Source organism: Lygodium microphyllum, chromosome 2 (assembly GCF_053477565.2).
Source record: "Lygodium microphyllum isolate KBCC chromosome 2, Lygodium_microphyllum_v1.1.10, whole genome shotgun sequence".
In the NCBI taxonomy this organism is placed as follows: Eukaryota; Viridiplantae; Streptophyta; class Polypodiopsida; order Schizaeales; family Lygodiaceae; genus Lygodium; species Lygodium microphyllum.
Genome location: NC_141136.1, coordinates 17725016 through 17744393, shown reverse-complemented (window position 1 = coordinate 17744393; position 19378 = coordinate 17725016). Strand labels below are relative to the sequence as shown.

Sequence of the window (19378 nt, the reverse complement as noted above, 5' to 3'; positions counted from 1 at the left end):
GGACTACGCTTCACTCCCTCGATAGGAATTGGTGATCGTTTTTCTTATCTCAGACAGCATTTGAGGATTGCGGTTCGCTCCCTCGACAATTGTCCTTCACCTTCTAGTAATTACTTCAATAGCCCAGCACCCAGAGGATTGCATTTCGCTCCCTTCATTGTGCAGATTCTTGAGAGGTACTGCCACTTGATTTAGACAGGATAGTGCAGCCATCTTTTGAGCTTTGGCTCCACTGTATTAGCTTTCCTTCTCATAGCATGATTTAGTGCCTCGTCAGTTGATTGGATCATTGATTTGGCTCCTCAACACTCGTGTTGATCTTTGTTTTGCTGTTGGGCTCTTGGCAGGGTTTATGAGTGAACCTCAGACGTTGCATTGGCAGGCTGCTCAGAGGATACTTCGGTATTTGAGGGGGACGTCTGATTTAGGGATTCATTACTCCGCAGGCACAGGTGGTTCAGATCTTGTTCTTGCAGGTTGGAGCGACTCGGATTGGGCCGGTGATGTGGACCATAGGCGGTCTACTACAGGTTACTGTTTTACCTTGGGTGCAGGTGTTGTCTCATGGAGTAGCAAGAAGTAGCCCACGGTAGTCCTTTCGTCTACTGAGGCGGAGTATCGGGCCGTGTCTTCCGCCACATGTGAGGCTGTGTGGCTTCGGAGATTGTTGGAGGAGCTTGGCTGCCCCCAGACTCATCCTACTCTGCTGTAATGCGACAATGAGAGTTGCATTGCCTTGGCACGGAATCCTGTTTTTCATGCCCGGACGAAGCACATAGAGATCCAGTATCACTTCATCAGAGAGAAGCTTCTGGATGAGACCATCACCGTGGAGTACTGCAAGACGGAGGACAATCTTGTAGATTTGTTTATGAAGGCACTTCCCCAGGCTCTACTTCGGAGACATTCCAGATCCCTCAGGCTTCTGCCCCGCCCAGGCTCTGAGAGGGGGTGTTAGAGATCATAGCCTGTCCGGACTGCACAGTCCAGTCGGACTGCCACGTGGCAGTCCGACTGACTGCAGTACAGTCGCAGCCGACCTGCTATTTCTGGCGCCCAGATCCTGGCTATTTTTAGCCAAGTTTTCAGTCTTCTGTCTACACTCTTCTGCTCGCAGATTACAGGCTGGTGGCTCGCATAGATTCTGTCCCTGTTCGCAGATTTCAGACAGGAGACAGTGCAGACTGCAGCAGACTTCGAGGTGAACAGCAGGTTGCATCGTCGAGGTGGAGACACGCAGTCCAGCGCACTGCGCCCGTGTATATATCTGCATATCTTTGTATACAGCACACTTTATACAGCAGATCTTCATCTTCCACTGTCTCTTTCTCTCTCTTCTCTCTCTCTGCGTTCTCTCTCTCTGAGTCCTACGCTTCCGCACCGTTGCACTCTGACAGAGGTTTTGTGGCTGGTGGGCATGTATGCTCCCTCTACTACTCGGGAATGCTATCAGCTTTGGGATGACTTGCATTGCCTTTCCATGGCTCGTCAAGGTTTTGTTATGGGTGATTTTAATGCATGTGTATCTGCGGATTAGGTAGGTGACTTCATCGCACTCGGTGATGGATGGTCTTGAGCAGCAGGCTTGGGATGCATTGGTAGTTGTGTCTTTGAAACAAGACATGTGGTCTTGGATGCATCCTTTATAGTCTCGATATATTTATCATTCTCTTCAGCATCCAAACACCTGGGCCAGACTTGATAGGATTGACATTTGTCAGAGCGATTCTTTTCTTCCTGTAGTGATTGATATGTGGGTGGAGCGACAATATGTCTTGTCAGATCACTATCCTTTGGTTTTGGATTAGATTCAGAGGCCCGTTCATGCCTTTAAGGCTCTGCTTACTTGTTTGCCTCTACGTTTCAATCAATCTTTTCTACCGCAAAATCAGTTTTTTGGAATGTATCCAGCAATTGATTGCTTCTTTTAGCTCAAGGGTCCTATCTGGAGGGATGGAAGCATGGGCTGTTTTTAGGGATAATACGCATGCGTTGTCCTAACACTATGGTATTCAACATGCTTATTCTTTTCAAGCTGAATTGCAGCATTTGCAAACTTTGTTGGCTCACTTACTGTCTCTATATGAGTTAGGGGAAACTACTGATGACTTGCTTACATGCATTGAATGGTTGAAATGTAGAGTTCAATCTCTTCAGGAGGAGGAATATGCTAAATACAAATTGCTGGCCCGAGCGAAAGCTTTGTATGATAATAACTATCAATCTCATTAGTTCTTTGCTCATTTACGCCAGAAATATGCTTGGGAAAATATTGTGCGTTTGTTGGATGGGCAAGGTGTTATGGTTACTTAAGCTGCTTCCATCATTTAAATGTACATTGAGTATTATAAATCTTTGTTGGGTCCATAGGAGATTCTTTCTAATGCTGTTCACTTTGCTTGTCGATACATTTGTGATTTGGTTAGTAACCAGGTTAAGCCTGAATGGGTTGATTTGATGGAGGTTGATATCTTAGAGGCTGAAGTGGAGGATGTGTTGTCCCATTTACCATGAAGGAAAAGCCGTGGCTGGGATGGGCTTTCCTAATGAGCTGTTTTCAGCCCATGTTGAGCAGCTTAAGGACCCATTAACTCGCTTGTGTCGGTAAGTTTGGAATTCTGGTAGGATGCCTTCAGACTAGAAGATTGTTGTGATTTGGTTGTTTCCTAAGGTTCCTTCTCCGACTTCTTTGAAACAATGGAGACCCATTTCTGTTATGGGTTCTTTGTATAAAATCTTTTCAAAATTCATTGCCAATAGACTCTAGAAAGTATTTTTATACTTGGTTCATCCACGTCAATATGGTTTCATTAAGGGACGGAATATAATGCATAACATTTTGAATGTTCAACTAGGGATTGATTATGCCAAAGCCTCGAGCCAACAGGTTGTCATGCTTTAGCTTGATCTTGAAAGGCATTTGATCATGTCAGCTGGTCTTTCTTGTGGCAGCTGATGTCTACCATGGGATCTAGTTCTCGCACAACCTCTCTTGTTGATACCATTATTCAGGGTGCTGTGGCTCATCTTGCACTTAATGGGGGGATCACAGATAAAATTGCCTTGTCTCGTTCTCTTCGGCAAGGGTGCTCTCCCAGTCCTTTGCTATTTGATTTGGTCACTGATCCAATGCTCTCATTGCTGGATAAGTTGGTTGATCAAGGCAAGATTGTTGGTTTGTCTCTTCCCAGTGGTGGCCAACTTTTGGGTCAATCTTTGGCTGATGATTCCTTTATGTTTCTTAAGGCTGATCGCACTAATGTTAATAGGGCAATGGTTATGCGAATTCTTTTTGCTTCAGCATCGGGGCTTCATATTAATGCTTAGAAATCTACCTTGATTATTTGTATGGAGAGTGATCTGCAAGCTTTGGATTGGTAATGAGCTGTGATTTATAAAGGAGATATTACCCATCACTTGGGTTATTCTGTTGGTGTGAATGTAGCTCCCTGTGCCTTGCTTGATTGGATGTCATCCCATATACATGATTAGTTAATGTACCGGAAATCTCAAGGCTGGCCTCTTCATGTCAGACTTAAAGTTGCTCAATGCACCATTATCAGTATGGTCTCGTTTTTTTTGCCCTTACTTCCTTGGACTAAGAAGTCTCTTTTGGAACTAGTTCAGCCTATCTGCTTCATGTTGTGGAAAAAGAAAGGGAATCGTTTGGGCCAGGTGTGGATTTTGTGGTAGCATGTGACTACTCCTAAACGGATGGGGGGAGCAGCTTTATTGGATGTTAATTTGCATATGGTCGCTTTGAGACTGGCAGTTTTGCAAGCACTATGTGTGCAGAGTCATCCTTGGTTAGATATTGCAAAATTTTTCATAGAAAAGACTGGTATCTCTCATGGCCGTACGGTTATTCAAGTTTCTTGGTGGCATGTGCTTAACTCCACAAGGCCTATTAAGGTTTCCCAGTTTTTTCTCCTTTCTCATTTGATTGCATCGTGGTAGGAGATGTTACGTTTTGCAATTTGGTGCCCTCTTGATCTTCGTAAGAAGGAGAATTCGTTGCAAGGAAAAGTGCTGGCTATCTCTAGGTTGTTGGATTGGCCTGATAAAGACTTGTAGTGAGATAGGTTTAATCGGATGACTCGTTTGGGGTTGCAGACAGTCCATGATGGTGTCATTCTTGGGCAGCCTCGTCTTTATTCTTTCCGGCGCATTCGTTAGTACTTTCGGGTGCCTCGTGGCTATCATGACATTTGGTCGTCCTTATAGGACAAGCTTCTGAGGTTCTCTCCTTTGCTTACTTTACAGCCATCGTCTCCTTGGCGAGATTGGATGTTTGTGCTTCCTAATGGTTTCAAGAAAAGGTCAGCTAATTAGATCCATCATTAGATGGTCAAGGCCAAGTAATGGGTCACTAGAAAGACTAATAAATTATGGCATATTCAGGACATTAAAAAGAAGTGGCAGGAAAGATTCCTCCAACTCTGGAAGTCTAAGGTTCCTTATGAGGGTAAAGTGTTTATGTGGAGGTTGCTTGTTGGGGGTCTTCCAACTGGGCATGTGTTGCGTGCTTGCAAGATCTCTCGTGGTCGTCGTGTATTTTGCACTAAATGTGATGAGACATTGCTTCATCTCTTTGTCTCTTGCCATGTTGTCCGACAGATTTTGAAGTTTTGTTTCTTGTATGCGGTCCTCAGCGACTTAGCAACAGATATCAGCTCGTCCGTGGATTATGGAAAGAAGGATGCTTTCTATGTCTGCCTTGCATATTCTTGTCTCCTCCATTTCCTTCGATGGATAGCTCTGTGGCATATTTGGCGTACTTGGAATGCCTATTGTTTTTTATTCTGCCTTAGGCATCCATGGTCATGTGGCCCGTGTTCGTGGTTTAGTGTTACGGTAGATCTCCTCTATGGTTTGAGCTGATATGGTTTTTCTTGACATTGCTGCTTCTTGGTTGGATATTATTCGCTCCACTCCAATTGTCCTTTCTGTGTTATATTTGTGTGTTTTGATCATGAACTGCCTGATTCTTGGGAGACCTTGGTGGTTTCTCTCAGCAATAACCCCAATCTCTCATATGATGGTGTGAGGGGTTCAATCTTGAATGAAGAAATTAGACGTATGTCTAGTGGAGAAGGCAACAACTCAGCTTATAATGTAAGAGGCAGGGCTGAAAAGAAAAATGCAAATGCTGGACAGAGAAACAGAAGCAAGAGCAAAAGAAAGAAAAAGAGTGACATTACTTGCTATCAGTGTGGTCGAAAGGGCCATAAGAAGCTTGATTGCAGGTATTACAAGAAGGAACAAGAGAGAGAAGAATGCAGGAGACAAAAAGAAGAAAGAATAAGACAGATGTATTTGAGACAGCCAAAGGCAAAGAAAATGCCAATGTGGCCTCTAGTGCAGTCATAGAGGAGCTTTCAGACACAGATGTTGATGTATTATGTGCAGTTGATTATGATGCCCTCGTATGCCACATGCAGGATATGCAGATTACCAAGGTTGATGTGATTGATGCACTTTTGTCAGTTGATGATGGTGTCACTCAGACTTGGATTGTGGACTCTTGTGCCTCTTTTCATGTAACTCCTTGCTTGGAGTGTTTCGCTATGTTCAATGTAGGTAGCTATGGAAAAGTATACCTTGGAAATAACCATGTTTGTAGCATTGATGGGATTGGCAGTGTATATTTGTCTTTAGATAATGGGCAAGAGCTTGTGTTGAAAGATGTCAGATATGTACCTGGCATCAAGAAGAGTTTACTATCTATTGGTTAGCTTGACTTGCATGGTTACACTACACTGTTTGGTGGTGGTTTGTGGAAATTGAAAAAGGGTTCCATGCTGATTACAAAAGGAACCAAGAAGGGCACTTTGTATTGTTTGCACTGTAAAGCTTTGAATGGCAAGTTTCTTGCAGTTGCTGAAATTGGTTGTCATCCGGAGTTGTGGCATAGGGGACTAGGCCATATGAGCTAGAAAGGACTTGATGTCCTCACCTCTTTGAAGAGGGTTGATGGAAAAGGCTCTAAACTTGACTTTTGTAACGAGTGTCAGTTTGGAAAGTAAATGAAAACTTCCTTGTACTTTGGTGTCTCTCGTAAGTCCAATGTCTTGGACTTGTGTATTCTGATGTATGTAGTATTCCCGTGAAATTGTTGGGTGGTATTGTATATTTTCTCTCTTTTATTGATGATTGTTCCAGGAAGATTTGGGTTTATTTGTTGAAAAAGAAAAGTGAAGTGTTTGTTGTTTTTAAAACTTTTCATGCATTTGTGACCACGCAAATAGGTAGAAAGCTGAAATGCTTGAGAATTGATAATGGGGGTGAGTTCACATCTACTGAGTTTAAGTCTTTTTGTGACTTGCATGGAATTAAGAGGGAGCTTACAGCTCCTTATAGCCCTTCTTCAAATGGGGTGGCTGAAATATATAATAGAACTTTATGTAAAAGAGTGCGGTGCATGCTGTCCACTGCTAATCTCCCTCATGAATTTTGGGGAGAGGCACTTAAAACCGTGGTTCACATTTGCAACCGCTCTCCAAATAGGTCCTTAAATAATGGCATCCTTGGGGAGGTTTGGTTTGGCAAATTGGCCTCATATGACTATTTACACATATTTGGTTGTGATGCTTTTGTGCATGTTAGAGATGAGTTGAGGAACAAACTTGACCCAAAATCCACCAAAGGCATTTTCATGGGCTATGGTGATGAGGGTAAATTTGGCTACAGAGTGTGGTTACCTCAGTCCAAGAAAATTATTCGCAGCCGTAATGTTGTGTTTAATGAGGCAAAATTGCTAAAAGGTACTTTAGCCTCTAATGAAGATATGAAAAAGGTCAAATCTCAAAATTTGCAGCCATCTATTACTTCAAATGATGAGCCTCATGATGATGTACCACAGGCTGAAATTGATGATTAGTTGGTTATTTTTGAGCTAGATGATGATGGACAGCAAATAGAAGCATAAAGAGGTCATGGATAACAAGATAGACTTGTTGATTATGAAAATGCAGGTGCTAGTAATGAAAATGAAGGTATTGTATAGCATGAACAGCATGCTGAAAATGGCTTACATCAGCCAATAAATGCTGAAGATAACATACCTCCAGATGTAGATCCAATTCTTGAAACTGTAGTTCATTGGGTATGCAGGTCTACACGTGTAAGAAGGCAACCACATAGGTATGACCCCTCCTTGCATTATGTTATGCTTACAGATGAGGGTGAGCCTCTTACATATAAAGAGGTCAAGTCATGCCAATTCAGCTGTAAGTGGGAGCCAGAAGGAAGAGATTAAATCTCTATATGCTAATGATACTTGGGATCTTGTGTCGTTGCCCAAAGGAAGAAAGTCTCTGTTAAACAAATGGGTTTACAAAGTAAAGACAATTGATGGGAAACCCTAGTACAAGGCAAGATTGGTTGCCAAAGGGTATGCACAGAAGGAAGGGATTGATTTCCAAGAGGTCTTCTCACCTGTTGTGAAGATGACCACTCTACGTGTGCTTTTTGCTCTCATTGTTGTATTTGACTTAGAGCTGTACCAAATGGATGTAAAAACAACTTTTCTGCATGGTGACATTGATGAGGAAATCTACATGAAACAGCCTGAGGGCTTTGTAGTTTCTGGAAAAGAGCAGATGGTATGTAAACTAAAACGCAGCTTGTATGGGCTGAAGCAAGCACCATGGCAGTGGTACAAAAAGTTTGACACTTTTATGCTCTCTCATAGGTTTACACGCAACCATGCAGATCATTGTTTGTACATGAAAAAGAATACAGATGGTAGCCCCATCATATTTGTTTTGTATGTGGATGATATGTTGCTAGCTGGGAAAAGAAAGACTAGCTTGGATGCTCTCAAAGATCAGCTGAAATCAGCCTTCTCCATGAAAGATTTGGGGAATGCAGAGCATATTTTGGGCATGAGGATTCGCAGGGATAGAATGCAAAAATTGCTGTTTTTATCTCAAGAAAAGTACATTGAAAAGATATTGGACAGATTTAACATGGCTGAAGCTAAGCCTTTTGGGGTACCCTTACCTTCTTATCTTAAGCTTAGTAAAGCCAACAACCCAAAAGATGACGTGGAAGCCAATTCTACGAAGGAAGTCCCTTATGCATTAGCTTGTGGCTCTCTTATGTATGCTATGGTTGCTACTTGTCCAAACATTGCTCATGCAGTGGGGGTTGTCAAGAGATTTATGTCAAATCCTGGCAAACCACATTGGGAAGCTGTCAAGTGTATTTTTTTGATACCTAAAGGGTACACAAAGAAAGTATATTTGCTATGGATAGGGTGCACTCGGTTTGTAGGGTTATTGTGATGCAGCCATGGCAGGTGACTTGGACACTCATAGGTCCTCTAGCGGGTATGTCTTTACAGTTACTGGTGGGGCCGTTTCTTGGTGTTCCAAGTTGTAGAATATCGTAGCACCGAGTACTAGTGAAGTTGAATACATATCAGCTATACTGAAGCTTCTAAGGAAGCTATTTGGTTGAGCAAACTTGTAGAGGATCTCGGCATGTCTATGGATACTACAATATTGGGATATGATAGCCAGAGTGCTGTGTATCTGGCTAAGAATACCATGTATCTTTCACGCATAAAGCATATAGATGTGCGATATCACTTTATCAGACAGATTTTGGAAGATGGTCTAATCACATTGACTAAGATCAAAACACAGGATAACCTTGTAGATGTTCTCACTAAATAGAGGTTCACTTCGGACCTTTAAGTGGGAGGTTGTTGGGATAAAGGTCTTTTTTTTTTACCTCTGTGTATAGTACATGTGCATTATTTAGTTGTATATGTGAATGCACCCTTACGTGCCCTAAGTATAAATACATTTTATTCTTTGTATACCAACACATTGTTGGTACACCCAAAATCGAATCGTACTTCCACACTCTCTCTCTCTGTCACTCTTACTTGCTCTTTCCTCGATCAACTGCTTACTCTGTTAAGAAGATTGCTAGGGTTTGCATTGAGGACACACAGAGTGTACAACCACAACAGAAGCACAAAGACACAGACATAGACACAGGGGGCAAAACTCAAACCCTAAACGCAAAACTCAAAACTCAAACACAAACAGAAGAAGAGAGAGAGAGAACACAACTCTGAAGTGAATGAATGCTGTAAATGAATGTAAGAGTGTACAATGTGCTCAAGGGCAGAGCAATGTTGGAGTGTGACGTCCACTGAAGACGGATCCCAAGTCTGTGACCACCAGTTGGAGTGTAGGAGTGCTGAATAGTGAATGGCAGCAGGCTTGTCACCAAAACGCAGCAGTCTGGAGGTTGGAAACTGGTAAACGCAGCAGTGTACCACTGATCGCGGGCTGGAAACTGTGCACAGTTTGCTGTAAACAGCAGGCTGAAATAGTGTCTGAGAGTGTCAAGGCCTCTAATGTTGAAAATGCAAGCTGGCTGACCTTGGAGATGATGAACAGTAGGCTGGGACAGTTTGGAGCAGTCGCTAGGAGTTGAGAGCTGTCGCCTATAGCAATGGACATGCTTAAGATGATATGGCCGCAGTCGATGATGGCTAGACAACAGATGGAGGCGGACTGCAGGCTGGAAATTGGGCGCCAACAGCAGCAGAGGGTGTGTGGACTGGTGTAACGTGCAAACAAGGATGATTGGTGAATGGGGGCAGCATGTCTATTTATAGATGTGGAAGGGCGACGGGTTTCCATTGAACTCTCTCGAACCGCTCCCCGTTTTAGGGTTTTACTCTAAAAGAGCATTTTTAGTGTGTTTTGGGACTGTTTAAGAGGCTAATCAACAAGTAATGCATATCTTAGCTCAATACCCCCTCTCAGGCCCAAAACCGAGCCGAAAGGTTAGGCCAACCATTGTGATGTTTACTTATCCCCAGGCATCCCATCCCAAAGCAGCCAGGGCATCGGACAAAGGGTGTAGGTCGGCTGCCCAGTGGCCTACCAAGACTACAGAGGCGATGGTTATCTTACCAAGGGAATCCAAGTAGACACCCCAGAGAGGACAGGGCATCAGACAAAGGGTGCACGTCGGCAGTGGCCTACCAAGCCCTACAACGGCGGATGGAACTACATAAAACTTTTGTGTGTTTTTTTTTTTTTTTTTTGAATAAGTGTGGTAAATTTTATAGGATGCGACCGATTGAGTAATAGTGACCCAAAAGACGGGAGTAGGGAGGGTACACCCAACACATCACAAAACAGTACAAGCTAACCCATCCACTTAGGGTGTCAATGACGAGGAAAAATAGGTGATGAGGTATCCATGTGATGAAGAAAGATGGTGGCGTGGTAATAACAGCCGCCGGTGGAAACAGCTTAGGATCAGCTCAAGTGGTGCTCTGCACAATGAGATGCAAAGTATGCTACATGTTGAAGAATGCTCATGCAGCAGGTGCCACTTGGACAATGTCCCTCATGGAAAAATTGTTCACTTGCCCAAGCGCCCTAGTACAAAGATGATGAAATCATGCAATGCAAAGGGTAAGGTACAACAGGGGGGGAGAAGCCGATGTCAAAGACAAAGAACTGAAGCTTGTAGAATGCCAAGAAGGGTAGTTTGTCACTGCCATGATAGCATCAAGAGAGATGTTGCACGATCCGTCTCGGGAGGGGAAGCCTCCATGCTGGTAGAAGAGCAAAACTCCAAGGATGATGAAACCATGAAGGAACGGTGCACATTTCAAGTCTCCAGCCCAGGTAGGACTGGGCAAACCTGCATGTTAGCCCTACACTGAAAACAAAACCTGCAAAGGTGATCAAAGTCTGCAATCACAGAGGTCAATAGTGAGATGCTTTAAAAACAAAAGAAAACAAAAATGAAAAGCTAACTGAAGGAACAAGTGCAAAGATGCAAATGTGTATGTGTGTGTGAGTAAATGCAGCGGAAGACTTAAAATGTAGAGACAAAAATCCTATGGGCCCGACTCTAAGAGTGCAAAAAATGAATGCTAGACTGATCTAGGATATCCGAAAGGACCTAGAGACTTGCTAGTCTAAGAAGGTGGCCACCATCGCGTATGTCCAGTAGCAGGGCTTTGCCAAGAGAACGCCTGACGAGGCGGGGAGGAAGGTGAGATAGATGTAGGAACTGCAACGGGATCGGAACCTGCAGACCAATTAACCACTCCCTCAAGAGTAGTGAAAGAGATGGGCTGCTGAGGCTGTACTCGAGCCACATGTCTTGCAGCAACAACGGGTGCTGAAGGAGCAGATGAAGCAGGAGCGGAAGGTGTAGCCCCACGGGACTGTGGAGTCGCAGCGGTTTACTGAGGCTTTTTAGGTGGAAGACCTTGGGCCTTGGAGCGATACTGCTCGTCCACATGGCCTGCTCTCTGGCAGTGTGTGCAAAACTTGTTTTTCTTAGGAAGTTGCTGCCAGTGAGGTCTTGATTCTTTGGTTCCATCTGAGGAAGAGGAGTCACCCTTTGATTGGCTTGCCTTTGCATCTAACGAGTTTTTGCCACTGGTGGTTTTCCCTCTCGAAGAAGAGGCAACCAACCCCCTCTACTCTGAATAAGGCTGTGATGAGGATTTCTTGTGGACTTGATCATGCAGCCTTGCGTAATGCAAGAACTAGCACTCAAACTCGTAGAAGGTTGGCAATCGAGATTGGGAGACGATGTGTTGAATGAAATCAAAGTATTTTGCGGGCAACTTATTAAAAAAGAGTGTAACCTGATCATCATCTGACTTTGGAGAGCCAGTAGTGGCGAACTGGGCAAGCAACTGCCGATAGTCTGCCAGCTTGACTTTCAAATCATCCCCTTTCTTAAGAGAGAACTCTTGAAGCTCAAAGTCGAGATTGATGCGCCGAGTACGATTACGAGCCGCATAGCGGCCGAGAAGGTGACTCCAATGCTCTAATGCGAGTGGCAAGTACTGCAACTGAGAGTGAAACTCAGGAAGCAATCCCTACATCAACTCAACATTGGCTGTAGCATTGCGGACTCTCCATTGACGGATGTAGTCAGGGTGAGCTAGTGGAGGGTTCGGCATAGGCTCTAGACCAATGACGAGGTCCCAAAGACCTTGAGACTCAAGCACTTGTTGCATGAAATTCGACCAAGTAGTGAAATTTGACCTGTTAAAACATGTCTTATCCGTGAAGGCATTCTTGGCTGTTGCAACAGGAGTGGTAGTGCTCGGAGATGGATAGTGTGAAAAATTGTAATGGGTGTAGGATGGAGGAGTGGAGTACACTTGGAAATGGGCCCCAGAGTGCCCACCAGGCATGGGGGTAGTGTGCAAGGTGGATCCATAGGTAGGGATGGGCTGACTAGGCATGGGCATGGTAGCCACATGAGGAACCCAAGGAGGTGGGATGGGAACATTGGGAGCAGAAGATGGGAATCCCTACGTAGGTGCAACCCAAGGAGAGTGTGAAGACGCACCATGAGGTGAGGATGGAAACCCCTGCGTATGAGTGGTCATGGGAGATGTGAAGCTGGGGATAGTGAGGGGGATGCCCATCACAGTCGACCCAGGAGTTATGGGTATGCTTATTTGCTGAAAGGTGAGAGGCAGTGTTAAAGGGTGGCATTCCCCCTAATGAAGTACCATGGTGCAAAGAGGTAGAGAATGGGATGGAGAAGGAAAAGGTGCTAGGAATGGAGATGGAAGATCCAACCCCTAGGCTGTGTAAAGCAGATGTGGAGTGTAATCCAAGATTTTGGAAAGATGATGAGAGATGATCAAGGTGTGATATAGAAGAGGGTGGGATGGGAGGGAAGTGAGAAGTGTGTATGATATGCTCAAATGAAATAGAAGCTGTAGATGTACCTGAATTCCGTCTGCTTCGTGGGACCCCTCTATTGAAGTTTACATGCGCAAAGCCATCTGGATCCTGTACCTCAAAAGAAGAAACAAGCGAGGGTTTTTTTTCATGCAACACAAAAGAATTGTACAAACCTGACATTGGACCTGGCTGAGATGATGAGGATGGATCGCCAGACGTTCCGAATGCCGTATGTCTTCCATGATCGGAGAGGTGGCCAACCTTACCAACCGGTCTGGATGTGGTAGCAAAACTCGTAGGAGGGGTGTAAACATCACCGTACTTGTTGCGATAGTACACCTCAAAGTTCTTCTCTGTCATGTTAGTGAAATCTGGTGAAGGTGGAGTGTCGTTCTCCTCACCGAGTCCATAATGCCGTCTCAGGGCCTCCAATGATGGAGAAGCGTGATAAGACATCATAGGAATTGGAGAAGAAGGTGTTTGGGACATGTGATTCGGTTACGAGTCGTATTGTGTGCCTTGCACAAAGACTAGCGCTCAACAATATCCGCAGGATACTTTTTACAAGAGCACCGGCTCTGATACCATGTTAAGAAGACTGCTAGGTTTTGCACTGAGGACACACAGTGTACGACCACGACAGAAACACAAAGACACAGACACGCACATAGAGGGCAAAACTCTAACCCTAAACGCAAAACTCAAAACTCAAACCCTAAACGCGAAACTCAAAACTCACACACAAAAACTCAAACACAAACAGAAGAAGGAAAGAGAGTACAGAACTCTGAAGTGAATGAATGCTGTAAATGAATGTAAGAGTGTAGAGTGTGCTCAAGGGCAGAGCAATGTCGGAGTGTGACGTCCACCGAAGACAGATCGCAAGTCTGTGACCAGCAGTCGGAGTGTAGGAGTGCTGAATAGTGAACGGCAGCATGCTGGTCACCAAAACGCAGCAGTTTGGAGGCTGGAAAATGGTAAACGCAGCAGTGTACCACCGATTGGGGGCTGGAAACTGTGCGCAGTCTGCTGTAAACAGCAGGCTGAAACAATGTCTTAGAGTGTCAGCGCGTGCAATACTGAAAACGCAGGCTGACTAACCTTGGAGATGATGGACAACAGGCTGAACAGCAGCTTGGGACAGTTTGGAGTAGTCGCCAGCAGCTGAGAGCTATCGCCTACAGCAATGGATAGGTTGAAGATGATGTGGCTGCAGTCGATGATGGCTGGACAGCAGATGGAGGCGGGTTGCAGGTTGGAAATTGGGCGCCAACAGCAGCAGAGGGTGTGTGGGCTGGTGTAACCTTCAAACAAGGATGATTGCTGAATGGGGGCAGCCTGCGTATTTATAGATGTGGAAGGGTGCCCCAAAAATTAGGGTTTCCACTAAACTTTCTTGTACTGTTCCCCGTTTTAGGGCTTCCATGGAACTCTCTTGAACCGCTCCTCGTTTTAGGGTTTTACTCTAAAAGAGCATTTTTAGTGTGTTTTGGGGCTGTTTAAGAGGCTAATCAGCAAGTAATGCATATTTTAGCTCAACATACTCCTCTAGCTGAGCTCCAACAAACGTGATGGATTGATGTAAATATTGCTACTTAATTCAATTATCTTCACGAGAGAGAGAGAGAGAGAGAGAGAGAGAGAGAGAGAGAGAGAGAGGCACATACACACACACAGAGTGCCAAGGAAGGGGAAAATTAGCCTATTAGACAAAAGTACTGATACACCCAAAACCTAGGGAAGACCAAAAGTTGCGAGGAGGAAATGAAAAATATGAACTGGATAAGAAAAAAGACTAACAACTACATCATGGGGCTGAAAAAAAAGCAATGGCTGATTGCAAAGGTGAGGATGGAAATATGTAAGTGTGGGGACTAGATCATTGTGATGAAATGCACATATTGGAGACCAAATGTTTTAGGAGCCTCTATGCTTTCTCTTTAGTATCACCAGTAGCCCAATGGATTCAAAGAAAGGCCAGTTCTTGCTGAAGGCACATCGTGCAGCTTTGTCTGTGGAAATGCTTATAATCATGGCTACACACTCCACACCCCTGCAATGCTACAATACACCAGTAGTATGATTGCAGCTGGTATCTTACACCTGACTAGCAAATAATGCTGTCATATAACATGTCAAATTCTAGAGGATAAGTGGGATACATTTAAGTGTAGAAAACATGGCGTAGTAACATCAAAACATATTAAGTGTGTGCATGTTTGGTCAAGTGTGAGATGCAATAATGGCTCTCATTGAACAAATATCTCAAACTGTTTATATTTAAATTACCACACCCTTTGTAACAGATAAAATAGGAAGTGGGGTATATTCAAGTGTAGAAAACATGGCGTAGTAACATTAAAACATGTTATATTTAGTGTGTGCATGTTTGGTCGAGAGTAGGATGCAATAATGGCTCTCATTGAACAAGGTATTTTGAAACTGTTCATATTTAAATTACCACACCCTTTGTAACAGACAAAATAGGTAAACTAAAATTGCGAGGTTTCATGAAAGAGTGGGATTTCACATAGTAGTAGCCATGTCTTAGCAAAGGTTAATTTTTGCAATCAAGCCATCTCATGTAATGGCAGTTACGAAACTAGATGTGGATGTGTTTCGATTTCAGTGGTAAAAAGAATTATAAAGAGTATGTGATTGAGCTTTGCGGTCACAGTCACATTTGAACCCTGCAGTTATATCTGCACCTGTAAATTGTCGATGATTCTTGTGTAGGTCCTTCCACTTGGGATGGAGAATCCCGACTCAATGAATCCATCTCCAAAGCAAGAAGTGTTTCCAGGCTCATATTTCACTCGACCAAGGTTTGGTTCTTGATGACATTGATTTGGAAAATATTTTCTTAAAAACATTTCACTTATCACATGTTAGCGTTGTATTGACTGCTGGTTGTTATTACACCACTAACTTGTTTCTTCCCTTATGGCAATGATTAGTGTTCACCCACCTCCATCATTTGGTTCATCCGCAAATTTGGAGGCTTTAGCTCTTGAGCTACACAAGAACTCTACCGGTGATGAAGATAAAGACAGTAGTGGTGGTCACTCTCTTTCAAGGTGAGGAAATTTAACCCCTAAAAAATGGGGAATATCTCTGAATACTAATTGGTGGCCATAGGTCTTTTGCATGTACACCATCACAATGCTTGAACCCTGCTTTTCTTTTGCAACGAGTCTGTAAATTGTTTCACATAATTGCAGTAGCATGGTGAAGATGATGTCACGACAATTGGCATTTCAAAGGCATATTGTTATAGCTGTTGGATCTGAGATCATTTGTTCTTCTTCTCTTGAAGGTATCCTCATATGCCTATGCATGAAGTGATGTTCTCAACATTGGACAAACCAAAGCTCCTTAGCCAGGTTAGCTACTGCATTCAGTATGCTGGATTAAGTGTATTGCTCTTGTGCTAATATACCATAATTAAACTATCTTTTACATGATAGGAGATAATGTTCGGAGGTTGCTTTGCAGTTGTCTTCTTTACTTGCTGATGTTGGCTTGAATATACGAGAAGCTCATGTATTTTCTACAACTGATGGATATTCTCTGGACGTATTTGTTGTTGATGGTTGGCCAACTGAGGTGAGGGATTGCGATTTTGACCTGTACCTCAGCTTCTCATCAGTTGGACATGTGACATGATAGCACTTATATGATTGATCTCATTTGATAATGCTGGAAACATAGTTTTCATATGCTGGCTTTATGGGCTTTTTACTTTAAATGAAAATTCAGTGCTGTCTGTCAGGTTCAAATTCTAAAGTAGAGTTCTTATAATAATTTCATATGCATATGTATAGTGCATACAATAGTAACCAGTCATAAGTACTTTTAACTACGTATGCAAAGATGATATTTTAAATTTTTGGAGCATGGTTGTACTTACTTTATCAGTGCTATTTTGTTGTCTTATGACAGGATGTAAAAGAGTTGTGTGAAGCTTTGGAAACAGCCATAGCTGGCACTGAGGTAGAAATTTAATGTTATTTGACATTTTATGAGCTGCACATGTGCATATGGAAGAGGAATCTTCATGGGTATAAGGGATAGTTGAGAATGTAAACCGGGACACGCCTTTTCCCTTGACCATGAACTCTTTGTTAAGTTTGAGTGCTAACATAGTACTCAGCTACAAAATCAGAGAGTATCAAAGCTAATTAAGCCCTAATCTTTCCCTTGATCTTGAACAATTTCCAAATCTTCAAGTGGTTCTCTGTCTGGTTCTTCAGTTATCTTTTGCACCATAGACCTGTATATTATGAGTTTGAACTTGGATTGATTCCATGTAGTTTGTGTGAGTTAAGCCCTACTACACTAGTCCTGGGGCTTATTCTGTACATAAACCAATTCAATTCTTATTTATTAACTTGTGGCATGTTATGATAAATCTTTGAGGATGCATTCTCACATGCCTGGATGTTGGCTTCCACATTCTCTTTGGCAGCTTGCTTCAGTCATTGCCACTGTTTTAAAACCTTATTGTCAAAATATGACTAAGAGATCAGCGAGACAGTAGGGTTTGTAGAGAGAAACAGAGTGTGTACGGCAAACAGAGAGAGAGAAGAGAAACTCAAAAACACAAGAACACAATGATGGTGCAGTGAATCATGCTATGGGAAGAAAAGCTGATACAATGGAGCCAAAGCTCACAAGATGATTGCACTATCCTGTTTGAATCAGGGGGCAGCACTTGTAGGGAATTTGCACAGTGAAGGGAGCAAAACGTAGTCCTTTGGGTAGTGGGCTATCGAAGTAATCACTGGAAGGTGAAGGATAGCTATCGAGGGAGTGAACCACAATCCTTTGATGCCGTCGGAGATGAGGAAGATGATCATCAACTGTCGAGAGTGCGAATTGCAGACCTTAGATTTTGGGGAGATGAGCTAGGCTGCAAACGCAAGTACCTGAGGTGTGTGATCTGCCAAATGCAGATGATGACAGCCCAGATGTTGACGTCAAGAGTGTGGATGCTGACGCCAAGCTGAGTGAAAGCCTCTAGATGCAAAATGTAGATCACTGGATGATGCCAGGTTGAGGGGAGCTTATGCCAGCTGGTGGAGAGGCTCTAGATGCAGCAAACGCAAATTGCAAGATGATGCCAACTAGTGGAGACTGACGCCGGGTGTGTGGAAAGTTGACGCCCATGTTGCAAATATTGACGCTAGGTTGGAAGGGCTCCAAACACAAGACTTGATGAGATGGAAACAGGATGCCTGAAGGAGAAGAGGAAGGGTGACCACGAATTGCGATGTCCTGCAGTAGGGGTATGGGCAGCAGGGGTGTGGAGAGGGAAGAGTGTCGGAGTGATGGAGGAAGAGGGGAGATGAATCACTGAAGTGGGGTGTGGAATGAATGAAATGCTGGCCTATTTATAGGCATAAAATTGTCTGGGGTGGTGCACCATTGAGTGAGTGCCTATTGACGAAATAACCAAAATATGGACATGAGCCCTTTTTGGGGCTGTTAGTGTGAAACCCTAAATGAAGTGTGTGAACTGAAGAAGTGGTTTCTCAATGCTTATCCTTGTGTCTCTTTGGTCAAAATTGATTTATGAGAAGTCCTCCATGAGTTTGGTAATTTCCCATTTAAAAACCAGAGTCATGAGCAAGTCTTTGTTATTTTTGGAAGATGGTTGAGGACCTGTTGCTTTTGAAATCTTTAGCGTACTTCTTTGTGCTGAAGTTAAGGAACACTTGGGTAAAATGGATGCATTTGAGACTTGAGTACACAAATTTTATCATTCTTATTACAAACAAATAACAAGAGCAACCAATTTATCAACCTGACAAAGCAGATCGACAATTTCATTTCTTTTTCAAGTCCACAAAAGATCCACCCATGTAGGACATAAGTAGTGTGGGTGTGGAAGCCTTGGACTCTACTTGTTATTTGTTTGTAATAAGAATGATAAAATTTGTGTACTCAAATAGAATGCATCCATTTTACCCAAGTGTTCCTTAACTTCAGCACAAAGGAGACACTAAAGATTTCGGAACAGGTCCTCAACCATAATTCCTTGCAGTAAAAAATCTTAGCAGCGAGATGCACATCAATGGCATTACTTTTTCTTAAAGAATAGAAGTGAGAGCAGCCTGTGAAGGGCTTGTGGAGACAACTTAACAGAATGTTTTTAAAGATTCATTTTATTTCATTCCTGCTTTGCTGCTCCAGCCGGAGGCAGTAATGGGTTGAGGGTGATATGGGTAAAGGTAGTTGGAGGGTTCTAGGTCTCCATGCATTCAGATCTGCAGGAGAAAGAAACGAAAACATCTTTGGTCCTAATAGTTGCTACTATTCAAAGCCCTACCTGAACCTTTTGAAGTATATCTTAAAGCAGCCATGTAGTGGGAGGGGCAGAAGAAATAAGGGGGGACAGGGCTGTGAGATTTCTGCTGAAAAGTCCTGTTCCTTTTGTGGTTTTAAAATTTGCAGAAAAGGTTTTGGTCAAGATCATCTCCTGTTTCATCCCCTCCAGAGTCAACCCCACAAAATAAGGCACCTGACATGGAATTTTTGCGCATCCCTTCTGATGGGACAGATGATTGGGAAATCGATTACAGCCAGCTCAAGTTCAACCATAAAGTGGCAAGTGGGTCATTTGGAGATCTGTAAGCACTTTTCTTTGAATTATTACAAAATAAAAGTGATTG

General features: G+C 43.3%; 1 protein-coding gene across 2 annotated transcripts in view; it reads left to right on the top strand.

Moving 5' to 3' along the window:
* The window catches only part of LOC148039520 (serine/threonine-protein kinase STY46-like), a 79964-nt gene that overhangs the window by 26887 nt on the left and 33699 nt on the right, over positions 1-19378 (top strand). For both annotated transcript variants that reach the window (XM_087691549.1, XM_087691558.1), the window contains exons 3-8: positions 15441-15529; positions 15662-15781; positions 16021-16087; positions 16200-16310; positions 16647-16697; positions 19161-19336. In XM_087691549.1, the coding sequence (XP_087547675.1) occupies positions 15441-15529; positions 15662-15781; positions 16021-16087; positions 16200-16310; positions 16647-16697; positions 19161-19336 (614 nt within the window). The remainder of the gene's footprint in view (positions 1-15440; positions 15530-15661; positions 15782-16020; positions 16088-16199; positions 16311-16646; positions 16698-19160; positions 19337-19378) is intronic.